This window comes from Maniola hyperantus, chromosome 24, assembly GCF_902806685.2.
Source record: "Maniola hyperantus chromosome 24, iAphHyp1.2, whole genome shotgun sequence".
Lineage (NCBI taxonomy): Eukaryota > Metazoa > Arthropoda > Insecta > Lepidoptera > Nymphalidae > Maniola > Maniola hyperantus.
In genome coordinates, this window is record NC_048559.1 from 8,550,333 (window position 1) to 8,570,371 (window position 20,039).

General features: G+C 39.6%; 1 protein-coding gene across 1 annotated transcript in view; it reads left to right on the plus strand.

The window, feature by feature from the left end:
- Positions 1-296: 296 nt before the first annotated feature.
- polybromo (protein) overlaps positions 297-20,039 on the plus strand; it is a 43,611-nt gene continuing 23,868 nt past the window's right edge. The window contains exons 1-16 of the mRNA XM_034981449.2: positions 297-596; positions 1,714-1,863; positions 2,300-2,471; positions 3,340-3,470; positions 3,760-4,014; positions 4,352-4,519; positions 5,613-5,718; positions 6,313-6,544; positions 7,536-7,666; positions 9,628-9,878; positions 10,482-10,758; positions 11,620-11,884; positions 13,670-13,768; positions 15,000-15,161; positions 16,225-16,431; positions 17,886-18,065. Coding sequence (XP_034837340.1) covers positions 471-596; positions 1,714-1,863; positions 2,300-2,471; positions 3,340-3,470; positions 3,760-4,014; positions 4,352-4,519; positions 5,613-5,718; positions 6,313-6,544; positions 7,536-7,666; positions 9,628-9,878; positions 10,482-10,758; positions 11,620-11,884; positions 13,670-13,768; positions 15,000-15,161; positions 16,225-16,431; positions 17,886-18,065 — 2,912 coding nt within the window. The 5' untranslated portion in view covers positions 297-470. The remainder of the gene's footprint in view (positions 597-1,713; positions 1,864-2,299; positions 2,472-3,339; positions 3,471-3,759; positions 4,015-4,351; positions 4,520-5,612; positions 5,719-6,312; positions 6,545-7,535; positions 7,667-9,627; positions 9,879-10,481; positions 10,759-11,619; positions 11,885-13,669; positions 13,769-14,999; positions 15,162-16,224; positions 16,432-17,885; positions 18,066-20,039) is intronic.

Below are 20,039 nucleotides of genomic sequence, written 5' to 3' on the forward strand. Positions count from 1 at the left end.
CCTTTTTATTTCTATAGTGTTTTATAATTTAGTATCTTAAAGAGTCAGTCTTGTAATATATATTTTTAAAGATGTTTTAAACAAACGTTAATGGAATTATTGATATTTTTTTTAAACATGTTCAAAAATATAAAATATTCTAGTAAAGTACATTTAAATAGCATTTAAATTTTCGCGCTCTCGCACGCCTAGCGCGCTTTTAGTGCCCTCTAGATGGGAGCACACGCGTAACTTTGAAAAAGAAATCTAGAGTCGCACATCTATCTCTAGTATATAGTAGATAATCTATGACATTCACTGTCTGTGGTCAAAAACAAAATGCTTGTTTTATGTTTTTATTTGTGTTTGTAGATGTATCATAATTACTTAAATTCAATTAATAAAACAGCCGCTAAATGAATAAAAACGTTAATTTTCTGTTTATTAGCATTCAGTAAAGTTTTCGTCTAATACTAGTTGCAAAGTGAAGAATGAGTAAAAGACGCCGTGCTTCCTCGGTGGCGAGCCGAGGAGTTGACTGCGATGACAGTGATGATGGAGTGGAACTGAGCAACCCTGGACCTCCACCATCTCGGAAGAAGAAAAAGCTGGAGCCGGTATTGTAACGATTGTTTTTTACGCACTGTTTTTGTATTACTTACTAAATCCAGAGTTGGAATTGTTTTTACACATAAAAAGCTGCGTTACCGGTTTTATTAACTTATCATAAATTTAAAAAATATAATATGAAATAAAGAATTTTTATCCAGTTTTTGTAGACCTGAAAGATTCAATCGTACAAGGTGTTAGAAAAAGTCCTTAACATGTACAAGTGATGTGTGGAATGTGGATGTACCAAAATATAATGACTAATGAGCCTTGTAGCATGATACTCGTGGTATATAATATGAAGGCTCAAAGAATTTGCATAAAACTTCAATGCAACAAACAGCTGATTGCACAAATGAACTAACTTTTGTCAAATAGCAGAGACTGAAAGAATCTACGTCACTAACTATTTGGTACTTACTACCTACTACATACCTTATTTGTCATGTTATATCCATAGTCCATACTAATATTATAAATGTGAAAGTGTGTCTGTCTGTGTCTGCTAGCTTTTCTGAGCCCAACAGCTTAACAGCTTAATTAATTTAATACTGTAATAAGTGCTTCTATAAACGATGTAAATTATTTATAGAAGCATTATTATGTATTGATAAGTGGATGGAATGACACACTTCATCTAAACCTTCGTGATTTTTTTGCTGTGTCTAGCAGCAGCAGACTTGTTGAACCTTCTCTACCTATATTGATAATTGAAAAAAATACTGATTTTCATGAAATTCGGTACAGAGTTAGCTTACATCCTGGGGAAGGACATAGGCTACTTTTTAGCCCGAAAAATTAAAGAGTTCCCATCTGGATTTTTAAAAAACCTAAATCCACGCGGACAAAGTCGCGGGCGTCATCTAGTGATTTGTAAAACATGCTGTATAGCCTCATCATAAAACATCTACAAAAAAAACATACATTTACAGTATGCGGCAGAAAATATTGTACATCAACCTTTAGAAATAGATAGCGGTTTTGTAGAGCATTGTTGAGACCAACAAATCGTCACATAGGTATGAGTGACAGAGAAAACTCTCTACAAAGCCAAATTCTCTCATTCTAAAGGTTGATGTACAATATTATCTGGTGTGTACTGTATGTAATTTTTTTCTGTTTTAGAGTGAGATATGCCAGCAGCTGTACGACATAATCCGCTCGTACAAGAAGGAGGATGGCACTCTGCTGTGTGACTCCTTCATCAGAGCACCCAAGAGGCGGCAGGAGCCGCAATATTATGAGGTGGTGTCACAGCCTATTGACTTGCTGAGGGTACGTATTCAAATGTTGTTTCTTTTAATGTGAACTAGTTGATATCCCTTTTTCAGGGGAAGGGTGGGGGGAGATGGCAAAGGTGACAGCTGTGATACTAGACAAGCTCAAACTAGATTTATTTACACAAACCTGAAGGAGACACCTGTCAGAGGATGTGTCGGTATAGATCAGTCAGTTAGTCAATCCTTTTATAGTAGTAGTATATGAAAAGTAGCCTATGTCCTTCCCTAGGATATAAGCTAACTCTGTACCAAAAATCATCAAAATCGGTTGAACGGTTGGGCCGTGAAAACAGACAGACAGACGTCTGCTAGCTAGTCTTACTAAACAGACAGACAGACACACTTTCGCATTTATAATATTAGTATGGATTTAGATGTTCCATGTTTTTAAAGTATCAACATGATCCAGACGCTATTTTATTTTGTTTCAGGTGCAACAGAAGCTCAAGACTGATACATATGAGGATATAGAGGAGCTATCGGCAGACATTGACCTGTTAGTGAACAACGCTAAAGCCTTCTACAAACCCGACTCGGAGGAGTACAAGGATGCCGTCCAGCTGTGGAAGCTTTACAACAAGAACAGGCATTTGCTTGAGAGTGGTATGTTAAACTTTATGTAAATGATAAGAAAGCCTGGATTTGACTCGCTCCAGCAATGCACGGGGCTGCAATTGCTTGTACAGTATGGTATAATGATATTGTAAATTGATCTCTTGAAAAGAGCAACCGCCGAGTTTGTTGCTGGTTCTTCTCGGTGGGAACGGCATTCCGAACCAGTGGTAAATTAAACTAGTTGATGATTCAAAAGCACTTGTAAAAGTTTATTTGAATAAAAATCTATTCTATTCTATTCTATTCTATATGCCTACTCAATTTTTGGGGTTCTGTACCCGAAGGGTTGGCACTCTTCTGGATGGTTATTAATGCTACCTCGGACTCTGTCCGTCCGTCCGTCTGACAGTGGGCTGTATAGATGATGTTACACATATTTTTCCTCTGAATGAACTTTGTCCTCTATACGAAACCACCAGTGAAAAAATTATTTTTCATACAAAATTTTACAGGAGAGGTGATCAATGAGTGAGTGAGTGATTGAGTAAATTAGCACAAGCAGCTATATATGTATGAACTAGCTGATGCCCGCGACTTCGTACGCGTGGATTTGGATTTTTAAAAAAACTCTTTGATTTTCTGGGTTTCTGGCATTAATCAGTACCCATATTATAAATGTGAAAGTGTGTTTGTTTGTTGGTTTATTGGTTTGTCCTTCAATCACGTCGCAACAGAGCAACGGATCGACGTGATTTTTTGTATGGGCATAGTTAAAGACATGGAGAGTGATATAGGCTACTTTTTATCCCAGGAAATCAAATAGTTTTTTCCCACAATCAAATAGTTAGCTCCCACGGGATGTTTAATAAATCGAAACAATAAAATAACAGAAACAAAAAAAATTGTTTTTGTAAAGGTGAGGAACAGAAAACTCCAAAGTCATCCCGCAATGGCTCATCGAGCAGAAGATCAGACGTTGCCGAGGACGTCTCCGAGACATCTACTAACAATGAAGAGGACAATATATTTGAGGAGTTGTTCAATGCTGTAAGTTATTCTATACTTTGGGAATTTTAGACAGCATTGATAATTTTATCAGACACTGATTCATCATCATCATCATCATCATCAACCGATAGACATCCACTGCTGGACATAAGTCTCTTGTAGGGACTTCCACACGCCACGGTCTGGCGCCGCCGTCAACCAGCGGCTCCTTGCGACTCATCTGATGTCGTCCGTCCACCTAGTGAGGGTCTTCCAATGCTAGTACGGAACCCTCGTTGCGCGAGCCTGACTCGCACTTGGCCGGTTTTTTAATTTTATTTCTTTTTAGGTAATGTCAGCAAACATCGACGGCCGTCCCCTATACCCGGCCTTTCAATTCCTCCCGTCCAAGCGCCGCTACCCCGAATACTTCAGCGTCATAGACTCGCCCATAGACCTCAAGATCATAGCGCAGAAGATCCAGAGCGGAGACTACACCAACCTGAACGAGCTGGACAAGGACCTGAACAACATGGTGCGCAATGCCTGCCTCTTCAATGAGCCAGGCAGCCAGATATACAAGGATGCTAAGACTTTGAAGAAGGTATTTACTAATATTATAAATTAACTAAAACAACTGAAATATATTCCAGCGAGGCAATTGCAACCACTGGGAAAATGCAACAAATCTAATTATCTTCATAACAAACATAATATGTAAGATTATTAGATTGGTCAGTTTTACCTTCCTTCATCTTTCAATTTGCTTATAATTTTTATGATAGTTTTTTATACCTACACTTCAAGGAAATCAATTTACAGCCATTGCAAATCTTCTTTACTCAAAAATTTAGTTTATGAAATAACACGTAGTCGCAAACAGGCGATATGAACATTGTTTCTGAACATTGCACTGAATTGATTTTTTTTTTTATTTTCAGATAATTCAAGTCCGCAAGCAAGAAATAGAACAACACAATCGCAGCGGGCCGGCAAAGGCCTCAGAACGGATCCGTTCCAAGCGTACTTCCAGGGTCGGCCCCGTCCCGTCCAGCCGAGCTCTAGCCATCATGGACCCACCGGGGTCTGACAATGAGCCTGAAGTCAAGGTGAGATACAAATAAAACAAGAACGGACGGAAGAACAAGAAAAGATTTTTGAAATTTCAACCCCTAAGGGGGATAAAACAGGGGTTTGAAATTTGTGTGGTTCACGCGGACGAAGTCGCGAGCATAAGCTAGTCTATTTATATAAAAGGAAAAGGTGACTGACTGACTGTCAGAGGCTCTGGTGTTTGCCGATGCTTGCGGTATGTTTATTGCCGCAAGCGTCTGGATGGCGGCACCATTAGAATAAGTTTGGTAAAATCGAAAGATACGTATAAACGTATCTTTTCTCTAAAATTAGTCGTTTTTGTAAGATTTTATTTGTGCATCTTCAGCCATGACATCCCTAATAAATTTTCGCGATTAGTACGTTAAAACACCATGTAAAGTGATATAACGCCATCTGTGAGTGATACCGAGAAAGTATCTAAATATATAAGGAAAAGGTGACTGACTGATCTATCAAAACTACTGGACGGATCGGGATGAAATTTGGCATGCGATTGCTATTATGACGGAGATGTCTGCTAAGATTTTTTGAAATTCACTTGCTTTAACGGTGAAGGTAAACATAGTGAGCAAACCTGCATGCCTGAGTTCTTCTGGACAGCGTGGTAGACTATAGCCATAACCCTTCTCACTCTGAGAGGAGACCCATGCTCTGTAGTAAGCCGGCGGTTGACCATGATGATGATGATGAATCATAACTGTATAGTAATTCATCATTCATTCTCTTCAGCAATCTCCAGCAATGTTCATAGCCCGATATTGGTACTGATTCTAAGCACAACCTAATTTTAGAGTATTCGCATCCTCTTCTTACTAATGTAATATGAAAAGGACAGACACAGTTTGACAGTTTTAAATTTAATTTTTAGATGGTAAAACCCGTGATTTTAGCGCACAGTCGCGAGCCTACTGTTTAAATTTGTAGCGTACACTAAAATTTAGAGTCTTTAAATGTAAAGTTAATGTTCTGTCCCTTTTTAGCATTGTTGAAAAGAAAAGGATGCAGATCCTCTAAATTTAGTTTAGAGAAAGACGACGGAATTGGTGCCATTGTGTTCAATTCTTATTTGAATGAAATTTTTGGCAGCACTCTGAGGATAGCGGGGGTGAAAGTGACGACGAAAAAAATGTGAATGAAGATTCCCCGCAGTGGAAACTTCTGGAAGCTGTCAAAAGTCATCCAGGACCCAGCGGTAACTGCTTTTTAAATATTTCATAGCGTCACTCGAGTGCGCTTTGCTCCATACATCTCTATAATATAAAAATGAATCACTAAATGTGTTGATCACCGCAAATCTCGAGAACAGCTGAACCGATTTTGTTAATTCTTTTTTTATAATATTCCTTGAAGTACGAGGATGGTTACGGAGAGAAAAATTTAAAAAATTTGAATCGACTGTTAGGCGGAACGAAGTTCGCCAGGGCAGCTAGTAAGTCATATAAACTATATTTGACGTGCCGCGTCGCGTCGCGCAGGGCAGCGTAAGTGTGTTTGGACCATTATTGATGGTTTTCTCGGTTGAAATGCATGGAAAGCCGTACGTATTAGTTAAGTATTTGTGATCTTTTTGTCTTCATGCTCTGTTTTTTGTTGTGTTTTTTTTTGTTTTGTTTATGTACGTTTGTCTGGTGTTGTTCTGTTTTGTACTGTGCGCTATGGTCCCAAATAAAAGGTTATTTATTTTATTTTTTATTTTATTATACTGCCCTTTTGGTAAACTTTGAACAAAAGCCAATTTATCCTGAAATAAAAAAGTAGGCATTTTAAGTAATTTCTTTCCACCCAGGTGCACCCATGGCCCAACCGTTCTGGAAGCTTCCATCGCGTCGAGAATACCCAGACTACTACAAAGAAATCAAGAACCCGGTATCGCTCAACCAAATCAAGAACAAAATTCGCCGCGGCCTGTACGGAACCATATCCGAAGTGGCCGGCGATATGAACATCATGTTCGAGAACGCCAAGCAGTATAATGTGCCCGCTTCTAAACTATACAAGGACGCTGTCAAGCTGCAAAGGTAATACTACTAAGTACATAGTACATATTACTAGATCTAGTATTCTTTTTTTTTTTTTTTTTTTTTTAATACAATAAAACTTAAAGCTAGCCTTATCTAATTACTATATAAATCATGACCGCGTGTAATGGTGCCAAGAATACTGGCTGCATTTCCGCGCTGGACAGCCAGGCTGATCCGTTGCGCAAAAAATGAGCCAGCCCTTCTGTCACCAGTTGAGGCTATTAATCGCGGTGAAATGTCTCGTAAAAAATTTTTAGCACTAAGACTCCATGGCCCCAGGGTCTCCACGGCAAACGGCACAAAAATGTAACTCTCTATAAGAGAGGCATACTTGCGCCGCTTGCCGTTTTCAGCTGTTTCTGCTGCGGCTCCCGGTCTTGATGCTGTCTTCCTGATATGACACGGGGCCAATGTGTCAACGCAAGTTGCGTCTAGTATTCTAGTAGTATTTCAACATTTTAGGGCTTAAAGAAGTTTTAAGTCTTGCCAATTAATTTTGTCTGTATGAAATTTGCTCGTTGAGCTTGTTCGAATACATGCGTGTTGGTCGTTGTATCTGCCAGACTAAACTGCATACAAAGTCCAATTTCCTCTTGGATATAACTTTTCTAGTGTGATTTAACTCCATACAACGCCATCTAGTTTACTAAAAATTTTTCTATCTTACATAATATATTTATTTAATGTTGAATGTTTTTATTTTTATTTTATTTTATTTACATAATATATTTATTCTACAAATTGGTAACACCAGCAATAGATAATTTATGGATCAGGTTGTCTTTGGACGTAGGCCTTCCTCTAGAATTCCCATTTTTCTTTGTCTAGTGCTAATCTGTGCCATTTTGGTAGGTCATCTTTCCATCTCTTCTGTGGCCGTCCTCTCGTTCTCTTTCCATCTCTGGGGTACCAGAATGGGACTCTTTGGTCCATTTTTCCTTGGGAGATCTAACCACATGACCTTTTTTTTAATTTATTTTAATTGCAGATTAATGCAACAGCGCGTACAGGAGATGCTGGATATCGTGCAGAGCTCCTCGAGCGACGACGAAAGTCTTTCCTCAGTGAAGAACCAGGCCCAGGCCACCACCACCACCACCACCACGCCTCGACCCAGAGGTTAGCAGTTTTATTTTATTGAAATAACATCTTGATGCTACACTATTGTTTAGAAATAACAAGACATAAAAATCACTACCCCTATTATAAATGCGAAAGTGTGTTTGTTTGTTGGTTTGTCCTTCAATCATGTCGCAACGGAGCAATGGATCGACGTGATTTTTTACATGGGTATAGTCAAAGACCAGTAGAGTAACATAGGCTAATTTATATCCCGGAAAATCAAAGAGTTCCCGCAGGATTTTGAAAAACGTAAATCCACGCGGACGAAGTCGCGGGCATCAGCTAGTAAAAATAAAATAAACCCATGTCAGCGTTCCCTGTGCTCTAAAGCCATAAAACAAATTATTTAACCTGCCCAAAAGTAATCCATACTTATTTCCATACTTTTCCAAAGAAGGCCCAAGACACGGGGTCTTGGGCCTTCTTTCCTTTTGTGTGTTGTTGTTTAGCCACTTATTTGGCGTATAAAAAAATACTATCCCGAATAATATTATAAAGGCGAAAATTTGTATGTGTGTGTGTATGTTTGTTACTCCTTCACGCAAAAACTACTGGACGGATTTGGCTGAAATTTGGAATGGAGATACATTATACCCTGGATTAACTACTTTTTATCCCGGAAAATCAAAGAGTTCCCGCGGGATTTTGAAAAACGTAAATCCACGCGGACGAAGTCGCGGGCATCAGAGAGTTGGTGGCGAAATAAAATAATAATATGCATTTCAAACTCGTTTCGTTTCTGTAGCAGACCCATCTAGTGACAGAATATTGAACTGGTTATCGGTTTCATAGTTTTTGTTGTATTCAGAAACGCATGGACAGTTAAACGGCGTTTAACTTTATCGAAATAACAGCTAATGAGAACATAACTGACGAGTTCAGAAACCGGGCATTAATTTAGTACGGATTGATTATACCTCTAGGAATTTATGATTTATGATTTATTTATTAATTTGCTTTCATGGTTACATGAAGCCCCGTTAGGGCATTGCAAAGTTAGGTACATTAACAATACATACATGCTAAATATATAATTATTATACAATTACATGCAAACTACGTGTTACATTATTTTATAATAGATTTTATCATGTAATTATATAGGGCATTCATTTTGAATCGAAATTATTTTTATTTATTGATCGCACTAATTAATTAAGTTTGTTATAATGTCAATTAGTTTCTTCTTTGTTAATAATTTAGTAATATTAAGTAGGTACAAGTATGTTAATATAAAATAGTTTCGATTATCAGTAAGAATGTCATATTAAACTTAAATTAACAGGTTATAGTAAGTACAACATAGTCTGAAGCATGGATTTAGAAGTAATAATTCTTATAACTTACATAAGTATTAGTAGGTATTTAAAAATTCTTTGGTCTAAAGTCTAAACATACAAATAGGAATCAAGTAATATGGAACATATTACTTTTCAAAACTACAATCTGGTTTTTTCTGAAGGTGACACGCGGCGTCAATGTTAAAATACAAACATCCAAGGTATATCATAGGAGCAAACAACATTATCGCGCGGTTTGTATGTTTGTATGAAGCAGTTACAACGGTAATGTTGGCAGGCTCAATATTGGCCAAGTGCGAGTAGGACTCGTGCGCCGAGGGTTCCGTATCTTGGAAAGACCGCCTCAAAAACAAAATAACCTAGAGTGTGGCACTTCTTCATATAATATCTTGTAAGAACATTAGGGAACAGGCATGCAGGTTTCCTCACGAGGTCTTCCATCGCTGTCAAAGTAGGTGATTGCTTAAAACGCACATAACATAAAAGTTAGAGGTGCGTTTTTGGGATCCAACCTCGGATCCCCCCGAATAAGAGGTCAATGTCTTAACCACTATGCTATCACCGCTTCATAATGCATAAAATTACATTGAAATCGGCCCAGTAGGTTAAGGAAAATGGTACTAAAAAGCTCACAAACAAACAAATTTTCATTCCCAGGTCGTCCTCGCATCAATCCAATACCGGTCACAGCACCTACCCCCGCCCCATCACCAGTGGTGCCCAAATCCAACGTTCCCCTGAAGAAGAAGCTGCACTTCATATCTAAACAACTGGTAGAGTTCACCTGCTCCGACGGCAGACAACCCATGTTACTGTTCATGGAGAAACCCAGCAAGAAACTGTACCCGGAGTACTATAACGTGATCGATCGACCGATAGACATGCTGACTATAGAAGCCAATATCAAGGTAAGAAGCTGCACTTCATATCTAAACAACTGGTAGAGTTCACCTGCTCTGATGGCAGACAACCCATGTTACTGTTCATGGAGAAACCCAGCAAGAAACTACCCGGAGTACTATAACGTGATCGATAGACCGATAGACATGCTGACTATAGAAGCCAATATCAAGGTAAGAAGCTCCACTTCATATCAACTGCTCCCGCAGAAAGTGGTCTGTCTGTTAGCATTTCATGGCATTGATATGCGTAATAGTTTTTGATTTATGGTGAAAAATGTCGGAAAAAATACCTGAGTACGGAACCCTTGGTGCGCGAGTTTGACTCGCACTTGGCCAGCTTTTTAATATAAAACTAGCTTATGCTCGCGACTTCGTCCGCGTGGACTATAAAAATTTCAAACCCCTATTTCACCCCCTTAAGGGTTGAATTTTCAAAAATCCTTTCTTAGCGGATGCCTACGTCATAATAGCTATCTGCATGCCAAATTTCAGCCCGATCCGTCCAGTAGTTTGAGCTGTTTGTTGAGAGATCAGTCAGTCAGTCAGTCACCTTTTCCTTTTATATATTTGGATGAAATGGCTTAAAAATTACTTGTTCTGTGTTTGTAGAACGACCGCTACAACTCGATAGAGGAAATGGTAACCGACTTCCGCCTGATGTTCTCCAACTGTCGCCAGTTCAACGAGGAAGGCTCCATGATATACGAGGACGCGAACCTTCTAGAACGAGTCATGAACGAGAAGCTCAAAGAGCTGAACAGCGCTAACTATGAGCGGAAAACTCCACTGAAGACCTTTAAAGCGGCTAAGTCCAAGCAATTGTCGCCCTTTGAACAGAAGTTGAGGACTTTGTATGACGCTATTCGGGATTATAGAGATCCTAAAGGTAAGATTCTCTTGTGCCAACTTTACAGAAATTGTCGCCAATTTTACAGAAAGTGTCGCCAATTTTACAAAAAAAGTGTCTCCAATTTTACAAAAAGTGTCGCCAATTTTACAGAAAGTGTAGCTAATTTTACAAAAAGTGTAGCCAATTTTACAGAAAGTGTTGCCAATTCTACAGAAAGTGTTGCCAATTTTATAGTAAGTGTTGCCAATTTTACAGAAAGTGTCGCCAATTTTACAAAAAAGTGTCTCCAATTTTACAAAAAGTGTCGCCAATTTAATAGTAAGTGTTGCCAATATTACAGAAATTGTCGCCAATTTTACAGAAAGTGTCGCCAATTTTACAAAAAAGTGTCTCCAATTTTACAAAAAGTGTCGCCAATTTTATAGTAAGTGTTGCCAATTTTACAGAAAGTGTCGCCAATTTTACAGAAAGTGTCGCCAATTTTACAGAATGTGTTGGCAATTTTATAGTAAGTGTTGCCAACTTATCAGAAAGTGTAGCCAAGTTATCATGCAGTTTAAGATGGGGTAACGGGTTATATTGAGGTACATATTTTGGTTCGAACCGTCTGGAATGAACGAGAAGCTTAAAGAACTAACTAACTATAAGCGGAAAACTCCATTGAAGAATTTGCAGTTAAAGCGGCTAAGTCCAAGCAATTGTCGCCCTTTGAACAGAAGTTGAGGACTTTCTATGCTATTCGTGATTATAAGAATGGCCAAATAAGAATAGTCTAAAATTGTATGGCTTTTATTTGTTGGCCAACAAAAAATTGCCCAAAACTGTACGACTTATTTGTCAATCAACAAAAAATACCCAAAATTATATGAATTTTGAATGATTTTCTTTCTTTTCCAGTTAACCGCCAACTAGCTCTCATCTTCATGAAGCTACCCAGCAAAAGCGAATACCCAGACTACTACGAGCTCATCAAGAACCCCATAGACATGGAGAAGATCGCCCATAAACTGAAGAACGCCGTGTACACGTCTGTCAACGAATTGGCGTCCGATTTCATACTGATGTTCGACAACGCGTGCAAATACAACGAACCGGACTCGCAAATTTATAAGGACGCCCTGATATTGCAGCGAGTGTGCTTGCAAACTAAACAGCTTTTACGGTAAGCTTTATTGTTGTACTAGCTGATGCCTGCGACTTCGTCCGCGTGGATTTACATTTTTCAAAATCCTGCGGGAACTCTGATTTTCCGGGGTAAAAAGTTGCCTATGTGTTAATCCAGGGTATAATCTATCTCCATTCCAAATTTCATCCCAATCAGTTCAGCCGTTTTTGCGTGATTGAGTAACAAACATCCAAACATCCACACTTTCACAGGATTAGGAAAATATTGTTAGGAGCGCCGTCTTTTATTTGTCACCACTTTGCTCATTGAACTAACAAACTACTTTCAATTTTTGCGTATACTAATACTTGTATAAACGTTGTATAAACTGTAAACAAGTAACTAATTAAAGAGAACAAATATATGAATATAATTCTGCCGTGTTGTCAAGTAAAAGGGTACCAGAAGTGAGTTAAAAGTCAGACAGAAAAGCAGGGCATTTTAAGCTATTTTTGGATTGGTTATTGGAATGTCCTATCTTGTTGAACTTGCGCGCAGACAATGATCACACGCGTAGAGGCTCTACGAGAGGTTTACTCTTTATACTTACCTAACTACAACATTAAACCTGATCAGGCACTGCAATGCTGCACTGCACTTCAAAATACAAAAATTCGGAAAATTTGCTGGATTGATTTTACAGCCACTAAATGTTTTGTCATACCAGTCATCTACCAAAACTTGTTGACTAGAGTTATCATTACGATCACCAACTACATCTACGTGTATGAGTCTCGACAAGGTATCCGGAACTACATTATCACAACCCTTCCTATGTTCAATAACAAAATTATACTGTGATAATCTACAACCCCATCTGGCGAGTCGTCCTGAGGGATTTTCTAAATTTAAGAACCACTTTAGGGATGCATGGTCTGTGATAATTGTAACTGGCTTGGAACCAAAATAAGCCTGAAATTTCTCCACTGCAAAAATCACAGCTAGAGCCTCGCGTTCTGTCGCGCTAAATTTACTAAAATTACTAAAATTACTAAAATTACTATTACAACCAATCAATTAAATGGCGACCTAAACAAAAGCATTTAATAGTCGAATGAGTCTGCGAGCGAGACTGGCTTTAAAACTATCAACCACCCGTCTATACTTTCGACCTCAGAACAAGGACTATTAGAAGTTTCCCTATTGTGACACTTATTGTTAAAGCGAGATAGCATTGAAGCTCTTATTAGAACGTGACAAAATGATTATGTTTTGTCCTTATCACCGTGGCCACTTTTTTTTTTTGCCTTGAGTTTGAGGTTATGTTGACTCAAGTATTGTAAATAAATAATTGATTCGTTTTGTTGTTTTTTGTTTTTTGAAGTTATTGTGCAATTACAATAGCCGAAGCGAACGTAAAATAGAAGAACGTAAATAACATTTCACAAGTAAATACCTCTGCTTGAGCGAGAGGGACTGAGGGGGCCACGCTAGTTGCACATCTGGACATATCTGTGCTTTCGACACAAAATGTTGACGCAACGGATCATGTGACTTCTGTCAGAGATAATCTATATATATAAAAGGAAAAGGTGACTGACTGACTGACTGACTGATCTATCAACGCACAGCTCAAACTACTGGACGGATAGCGCTGGAATTCGGCATGCAGATAGCTATTATGACGTAGGAATCCGCTAAGAAAGGATTTTTCAAAATTCAACCCCTAAAGGGGTAAAATAGGGGTTTGAAATTTGTGTAGTTCAAGCGGACGAAGTCGCGAGCATAAGCTAGTAAATTATAAGTGCGATAACATAAGTATGTTTTGTTTTGTTTGAACAGCGAGGACGACGACGCCGTACCGGACGTGCCGGCCGCCGTACAAGAGTTGCTCCTCAATCTCTTCACCACGGTCTATAACCACCAAGACGAAGAGGGCAGGTACGTTACCACCAGATCTCTGACCAGCGGGGTGATTCGCTAACTCAGTGTTCAACGATAAATGATAGCCACCGAGCTCATTTCACATTTAATTTTAATCCATTGAAGGTTTTTTACGAAAAATCATTTTCATATCACTCAGTGAAGCAGCAATGGAGAACCAAAAAATGTCAAAAGAGCTCAGTGTGAGTTAGAGAATCTTATTTTCTTTTCCCTTAAGGACGCTCTCCAGTATCTTCTGGTCTAACTTATCCAGCCGCCATCCTGCCTGCTGCTACATTCGCAGTTTCCATGCATCTTGGGATCTGTGGAATTTAATGTACCAGTGACCACTAAGTATCCGCTATCCTCTGTGACCTGAACTTGCAAATGTTATGTCTGGCGTGGAATAGGCTAGTTGACCCTTTTTTTAAGTAGGTCTTAAATGGTTAATATTTGTCCTATTAGATCAAAAAAATTAACACTATATTTTTTTGCGCCCTAAAAACCGTAAAACTTTAATTTAAAAATATATTTTTCTTAGACAGGTGAAAACACTGTCGGCCATGTTTGGCCGATAGATTATCTGTGCTCTGACGTCATGCATTTGTAAACAACAGCACAACCTCCCAAAGTTTAATAAACATGACTTCTATACTAGTTTACATGAAAAATATAGTAATTATCGTTATTGTATCATCCGAGAATGTAAAAAAAGTAGATAATTTAAAGTCCTGACAAACTTTTACGGACTTTAAATTTTATATATATGGATACTACGTTAGTCCCCGCGTGACATAGGGATGACATTTCTTTGTTTACATATTTAATGACGTCACATCATGGCTGACAGCGTTTTCTGCGTTTCAAATAAAAATAAAAATTGTATTTTTTTAAATTGGATTTATATATCCATCCTGCGTTTTTAATAATTGTTATTGAAATATTTCGTTGTCTTAAGCAAAATACTATAATAAATAATCATTTATTGGACGAAATTAGATATGAGTCAAGTAGCCTATTCTTTGCGCCTCTTTGGAATGTCGGGGCAACCTCCACGTTCACCGTTACCATATCCGCACTAGCAAGCTTGAGGAGACTTTAAGGCGGCGTCAAAAGTCTGGTCAAGTAAGGCAGAAAATGCTAGAGGTCGCCGTATCATGGAAATCACGGACATAAACTATTAACTTAACTGTAGATCAGTCAGTCAGCTTTTCCTTTATATATTTAGATTGAAATTGGCTTGCTCCAGATGCTACTCGGACAGTATGGCGGAGCTGCCCGAGCACGATGAAGCCACTAACGGGGAGAAGGTCCGAGCCATCTCGCTAGACCTCGTCAAACGCAGGCTGGACAAGGGCCTCTACAAACGACTGGATCACTTCCAGCAGGACATGTTTGCGGTTTTCGAACGGTAAGTAAATTGGCTTGCTCCAGATGCTACTCGGACAGTATGGCGGAGCTGCCCGAGCACGATGAAGCCACTAACGGGGAGAAGGTCCGAGCCATCTCGCTAGACCTCGTCAAACGCAGGCTGGACAAGGGCCTCTACAAACGACTGGATCACTTCCAGCAGGACATGTTTGCGGTTTTCGAACGGTAAGTAAATTGGCTTGCTCCAGATGCTACTCGGACAGTATGGCGGAGCTGCCCGAGCACGATGAAGCCACTAACGGGGAGAAGGTCCGAGCCATCTCGCTAGACCTCGTCAAACGCAGGCTGGACAAGGGCCTCTACAAACGACTGGATCACTTCCAGCAGGACATGTTTGCGGTTTTCGAACGGTAAGTAAATTGGCTTGCTCCAGATGCTACTCGGACAGTATGGCGGAGCTGCCCGAGCACGATGAAGCCACTAACGGGGAGAAGGTCCGAGCCATCTCGCTAGACCTCGTCAAACGCAGGCTGGACAAGGGCCTCTACAAACGACTGGATCACTTCCAGCAGGACATGTTTGCGGTTTTCGAACGGTAAGTAAATTGGCTTGCTCCAGATGCTACTCGGACAGTATGGCGGAGCTGCCCGAGCACGATGAAGCCACTAACGGGGAGAAGGTCCGAGCCATCTCGCTAGACCTCGTCAAACGCAGGCTGGACAAGGGCCTCTACAAACGACTGGATCACTTCCAGCAGGACATGTTTGCGGTTTTCGAACGGTAAGTAAATTGGCTTGCTCCAGATGCTACTCGGACAGTATGGCGGAGCTGCCCGAGCACGATGAAGCCACTAACGGGGAGAAGGTCCGAGCCATCTCGCTAGACCTCGTCAAACGCAGGCTGGACAAGGGCCTCTACAAACGACTGGATCACTTCCAGCAGGACATGTTTGCGGTTTTCGAACGGTAAGTAAATTGGCTTGCTCCAGATGCTACTCGGACAGTATGGCGGAGCTGCCCGAGCACGATGAAGCCACTAACGGGGAGAAGGTCCGAGCCATCTCGCTAGACCTCGTACTAAAGATTGAACCCATTTTTTTTCAGAGCTCGTCGTCTATCCCGCACAGACAGCCAAATCTTCGAAGACTCAGTGGAACTACAATCCTACTTTATAGAACAACGGGACATACTATGTCGCAACACCCTGTCGTCACCCGCCCTCAACTTCACCCGCGATACCATCTCCACCAGCGTGGAACTTGTGAAACAGTGCAAACTGCTGCAGGAGAATGATGAGGAGGAAGAAACCAGGTCTGTGACCCCTCGACCCCCCCCTCACCCACAAAACCCTCCTCTCACCCCCGACCACCCTGACACCCCTCGACTGCCCCTAATCCCCTTCAGAGGAACAGGACATACTATGCCGCAACACCCTGTCTAATCCCCTTTACAGTCCTCTCACTTACCTCCATGACCCCCTTTATCCTACCTAATGATTTTATGTGTAAATAAAATAGAATTGTGCACTAATAACTTTTAATTAATTTAAATAATTATTACAACTTAATAACTTGTATATGCCAACGTAAGCGTCCAGAGATCACACTAGAAAGAAATAGAAGGCATTGAGCCATAGACACGCTATAACAATGAGTACGGGTAACATTAGTAAGAGGCTTCAAATTTTATAATATCTAACACTACCCCTCGACATCTTCTCCCCTTCTCCCAACTAACCCCCCTCTCACCCACATCACTCTACATCCCTCGACTGCCCCTAATCCCCTTAGAGGAACGGGACATACTATGCCGTAACACCCTGTCTAATCCCCTTTACAGTCCTCTCACTTACCTCCATGACCCCCTTTATCCAACCCCTCGACATCTTCTCCCCTTCTCCCACCTAGCCCCACTCTCACCCACAAAACCCTTTAGTCTATAACCTGCGAAAACTGCTTTATTTTTTCGTGTGCTTTGATTTTGATTTTTAACGATACTGTCAGAATTTCTCAAAATCTTTTCTTAGTACGCATCAAGGGTACTCGAGGAATATGTCCTCTTTTCAAATCTCTCTCTCTCTCTCTCCTTCATACATATTATAGATTATAGATAAATAGACTGCTAAATTAAATCTAAATGTTATTTTTAATTATCGTTTCATTAACTGAATTTTACATAAGTAATTTATATATTACTAGCTTATTCTCGCGGCTACGTCCGTGTAGACTACACAAATTTCAAACTCCTATTTTACCCGCTTAGGGGTTGAATTTTCAAAAATCCTTTCTTAGCTGATGTGAATATAACTATCTGCATGCCTTTCAGCCCGATCCATCCAGTACTTTGAGCTGTGCGTTGTTGATAGATCAGTCAGTCAGCTTTTCCTTTATATATACAGGTGTAACCAGAACGCTAGCAAAAACTTAGCGTTATTGTTATATTACCTAAACACAATCCAATACCAATAACCATTTGCCTAATTTTGTAGTTTTAGTGATTTAGTATTTTTCAAACCCGGAATGTATAATGTGCAAAACTCGGGTCAATGCCCCACATACGACGTGGCATTGACTCCGAGTGACCTACTTCCTCTAGCGTCAGTCAGATGTTTTATTTGTAAAATATCGTGAACTTTTACAAACTTATAGGATTTTTTTATACATTTTTTTTGTGTTATCATATCAGTAATCATTAGTACTATCACCTGTCTCCGTTTTTGCTAGCGTTCTGGTTACACCCTGTATATAGAAGATGTTTTGTCATAGATCAAGTACAGAGGAGTCCATGAACTCGAGCGGGGCGCCTCCCCCTACACAGTACTCTAAGGGGGACTTCGTGTACGTGCAGCCAGAGAAGGGCAACAAGGAGCCCTCTATTGTCCAAATTGAACGCGTTTGGACCAACTCCGATAACGTGCCTATGGTCTACTGCAACATTTACTTCAGGTATGTCCAGAAAGTTATGTACATCGACCTTTAGAAGGAAAGCAGTTTTGTAGAGCATTGTCTCTGTCGTTAAGACGGACAACACGTCATATAGGTATATGTCCGCCGAAATGTGTTTTTGAAGGCCGATATAGTAATATTTTAGTTATACCAAACTAGCTGATGCCCGCGACTTCGTCGGCGTGGATTTAGGTTTTAAAATATCCCGCGGGAACTCTGGTTATCCGGGATAAAAAGTAACCTACGTCACTCTCAATGTCTTTAACTATATCCTTGCAATTTTTTTTATCAAAACTCATCGATTGAAGAACAAATGAACAAACCAATAAATAAATACACTATCGCATTTATAATATGGATAGTGAGTTGTTTTAGCAAACACGTGAGGCTACCGTCTCTCGACTTATTGTGGACTAGCGACCCGCCCCGGCTTCGCGCGGGTGCTATGTACATACTAATGTGATGTCAATGTGGTTAATCAGTACCCTTATTATAAATGCGAAAGTGTGTTTGTTTGTTGGTTTGTTGATTTGTCCTTTAATCACGTCGCAACGGTTTAACGGATGATTGATTTTGCATGGGTATAGTCAAAGACCTGGAGAGTGACATAGGCTACTTTTTATCCCGGAAAATCAACGAGCTCCCATGGGATTTTTAAAAACCTAAATCCACGCGAACGAAGTCGTGAACATCAGCTTAGGTATATTCCAAAAGAATAAGACAGCATTTCCAATGAAAAATCTCAGTCGGTTTGATTTCTTTCTACATATTGAACAATCTATATATATAAAATTCAAAGTCCTGACTGACTGACTGACTGACTGACTGACTGACTGACTGACTGACTGACTGACTGACTGACTGACTGACATAGATATCAACGCACAGCCTAAACCGCTGGTCCTAAAGACATGAAATTTGGAGGGTCTATTCTTTGTAAAGAGTAGGTATCCACTAAGAAAGGATTTTTCGAAATTCTACCCCTAAGTGGGTTAAATGGGGGATGGAAGTTTGGATGAAAGTCGGTCATTTTTCAAGTTATTTGCATGAAAATTGGTATTTGGGTTTTCGGTTACAAATAAAGAGATACGTATCTCAGGATTTTTGGAAAATTTGCCCATAAGGGTGGTAAAATAGGGGATGAAAGTTTGTATGTGAAATCAACGCCCAGCCTAAACCGCTGGTCCTAAAGACATCAAATTTGAAAGGTCTATTCTTTGTAAAGAGTAGGTATCCACTAAGAAATGATTTTTTGAAATTCCACCCCTAAGTGGGTTAAATGGGGGATGGAAGTTTGTATGAAAGTTGGTCATTTTTCAAGTTATTTGCATGAAAATTGGTATTTGAGTTTTCGGTTACAAATGAAGAAATATATGTTTCAGGATTTTTGGAAAATTTGCCCATAAGGGTGGTAAAATAGGGGATGAAAGTTTGTATGTGAAATCAACGCACAGCCTAAACCGCTGGTCCTAAAGACATGAAATTTGGAGGGTCTATTCTTTGTAAAGAGTAGGTTTATGATTTATTTATTCATTTGCTTTCATGGTTACATATGAAGCCCCGTTAGGGCATTGCAAAGTTAGGTACATTAACAATACATACATGCTAAATATATAATTATTATACAATAGGCTACTTGACACTTTTTTAAAGTAGGTCTTAAATGGTTAATATTTGTGCTATTATATCAAAAAAATTAACACTATATTTTTTTGCGCCCTAAAAACCGTAAAACTTTCATTTAAAAATATATTTTTCTTAGACAGGTGAAAACACTGTCGGCCATGTTTGGCCAATAGATTATCTGTGCTCTGACGTCATGCATTTGTAAACAACAGCATAACCTCCCAAAGATTAATAAACATGACTTCTATACTAGTGTACATGAAAAATATAGTAATTTTCGTTATTGTATCATCCGAGAATGTAAAAAACGCATCGATAAAGACCACAGGAAAGTTGTGGATTAGAGTG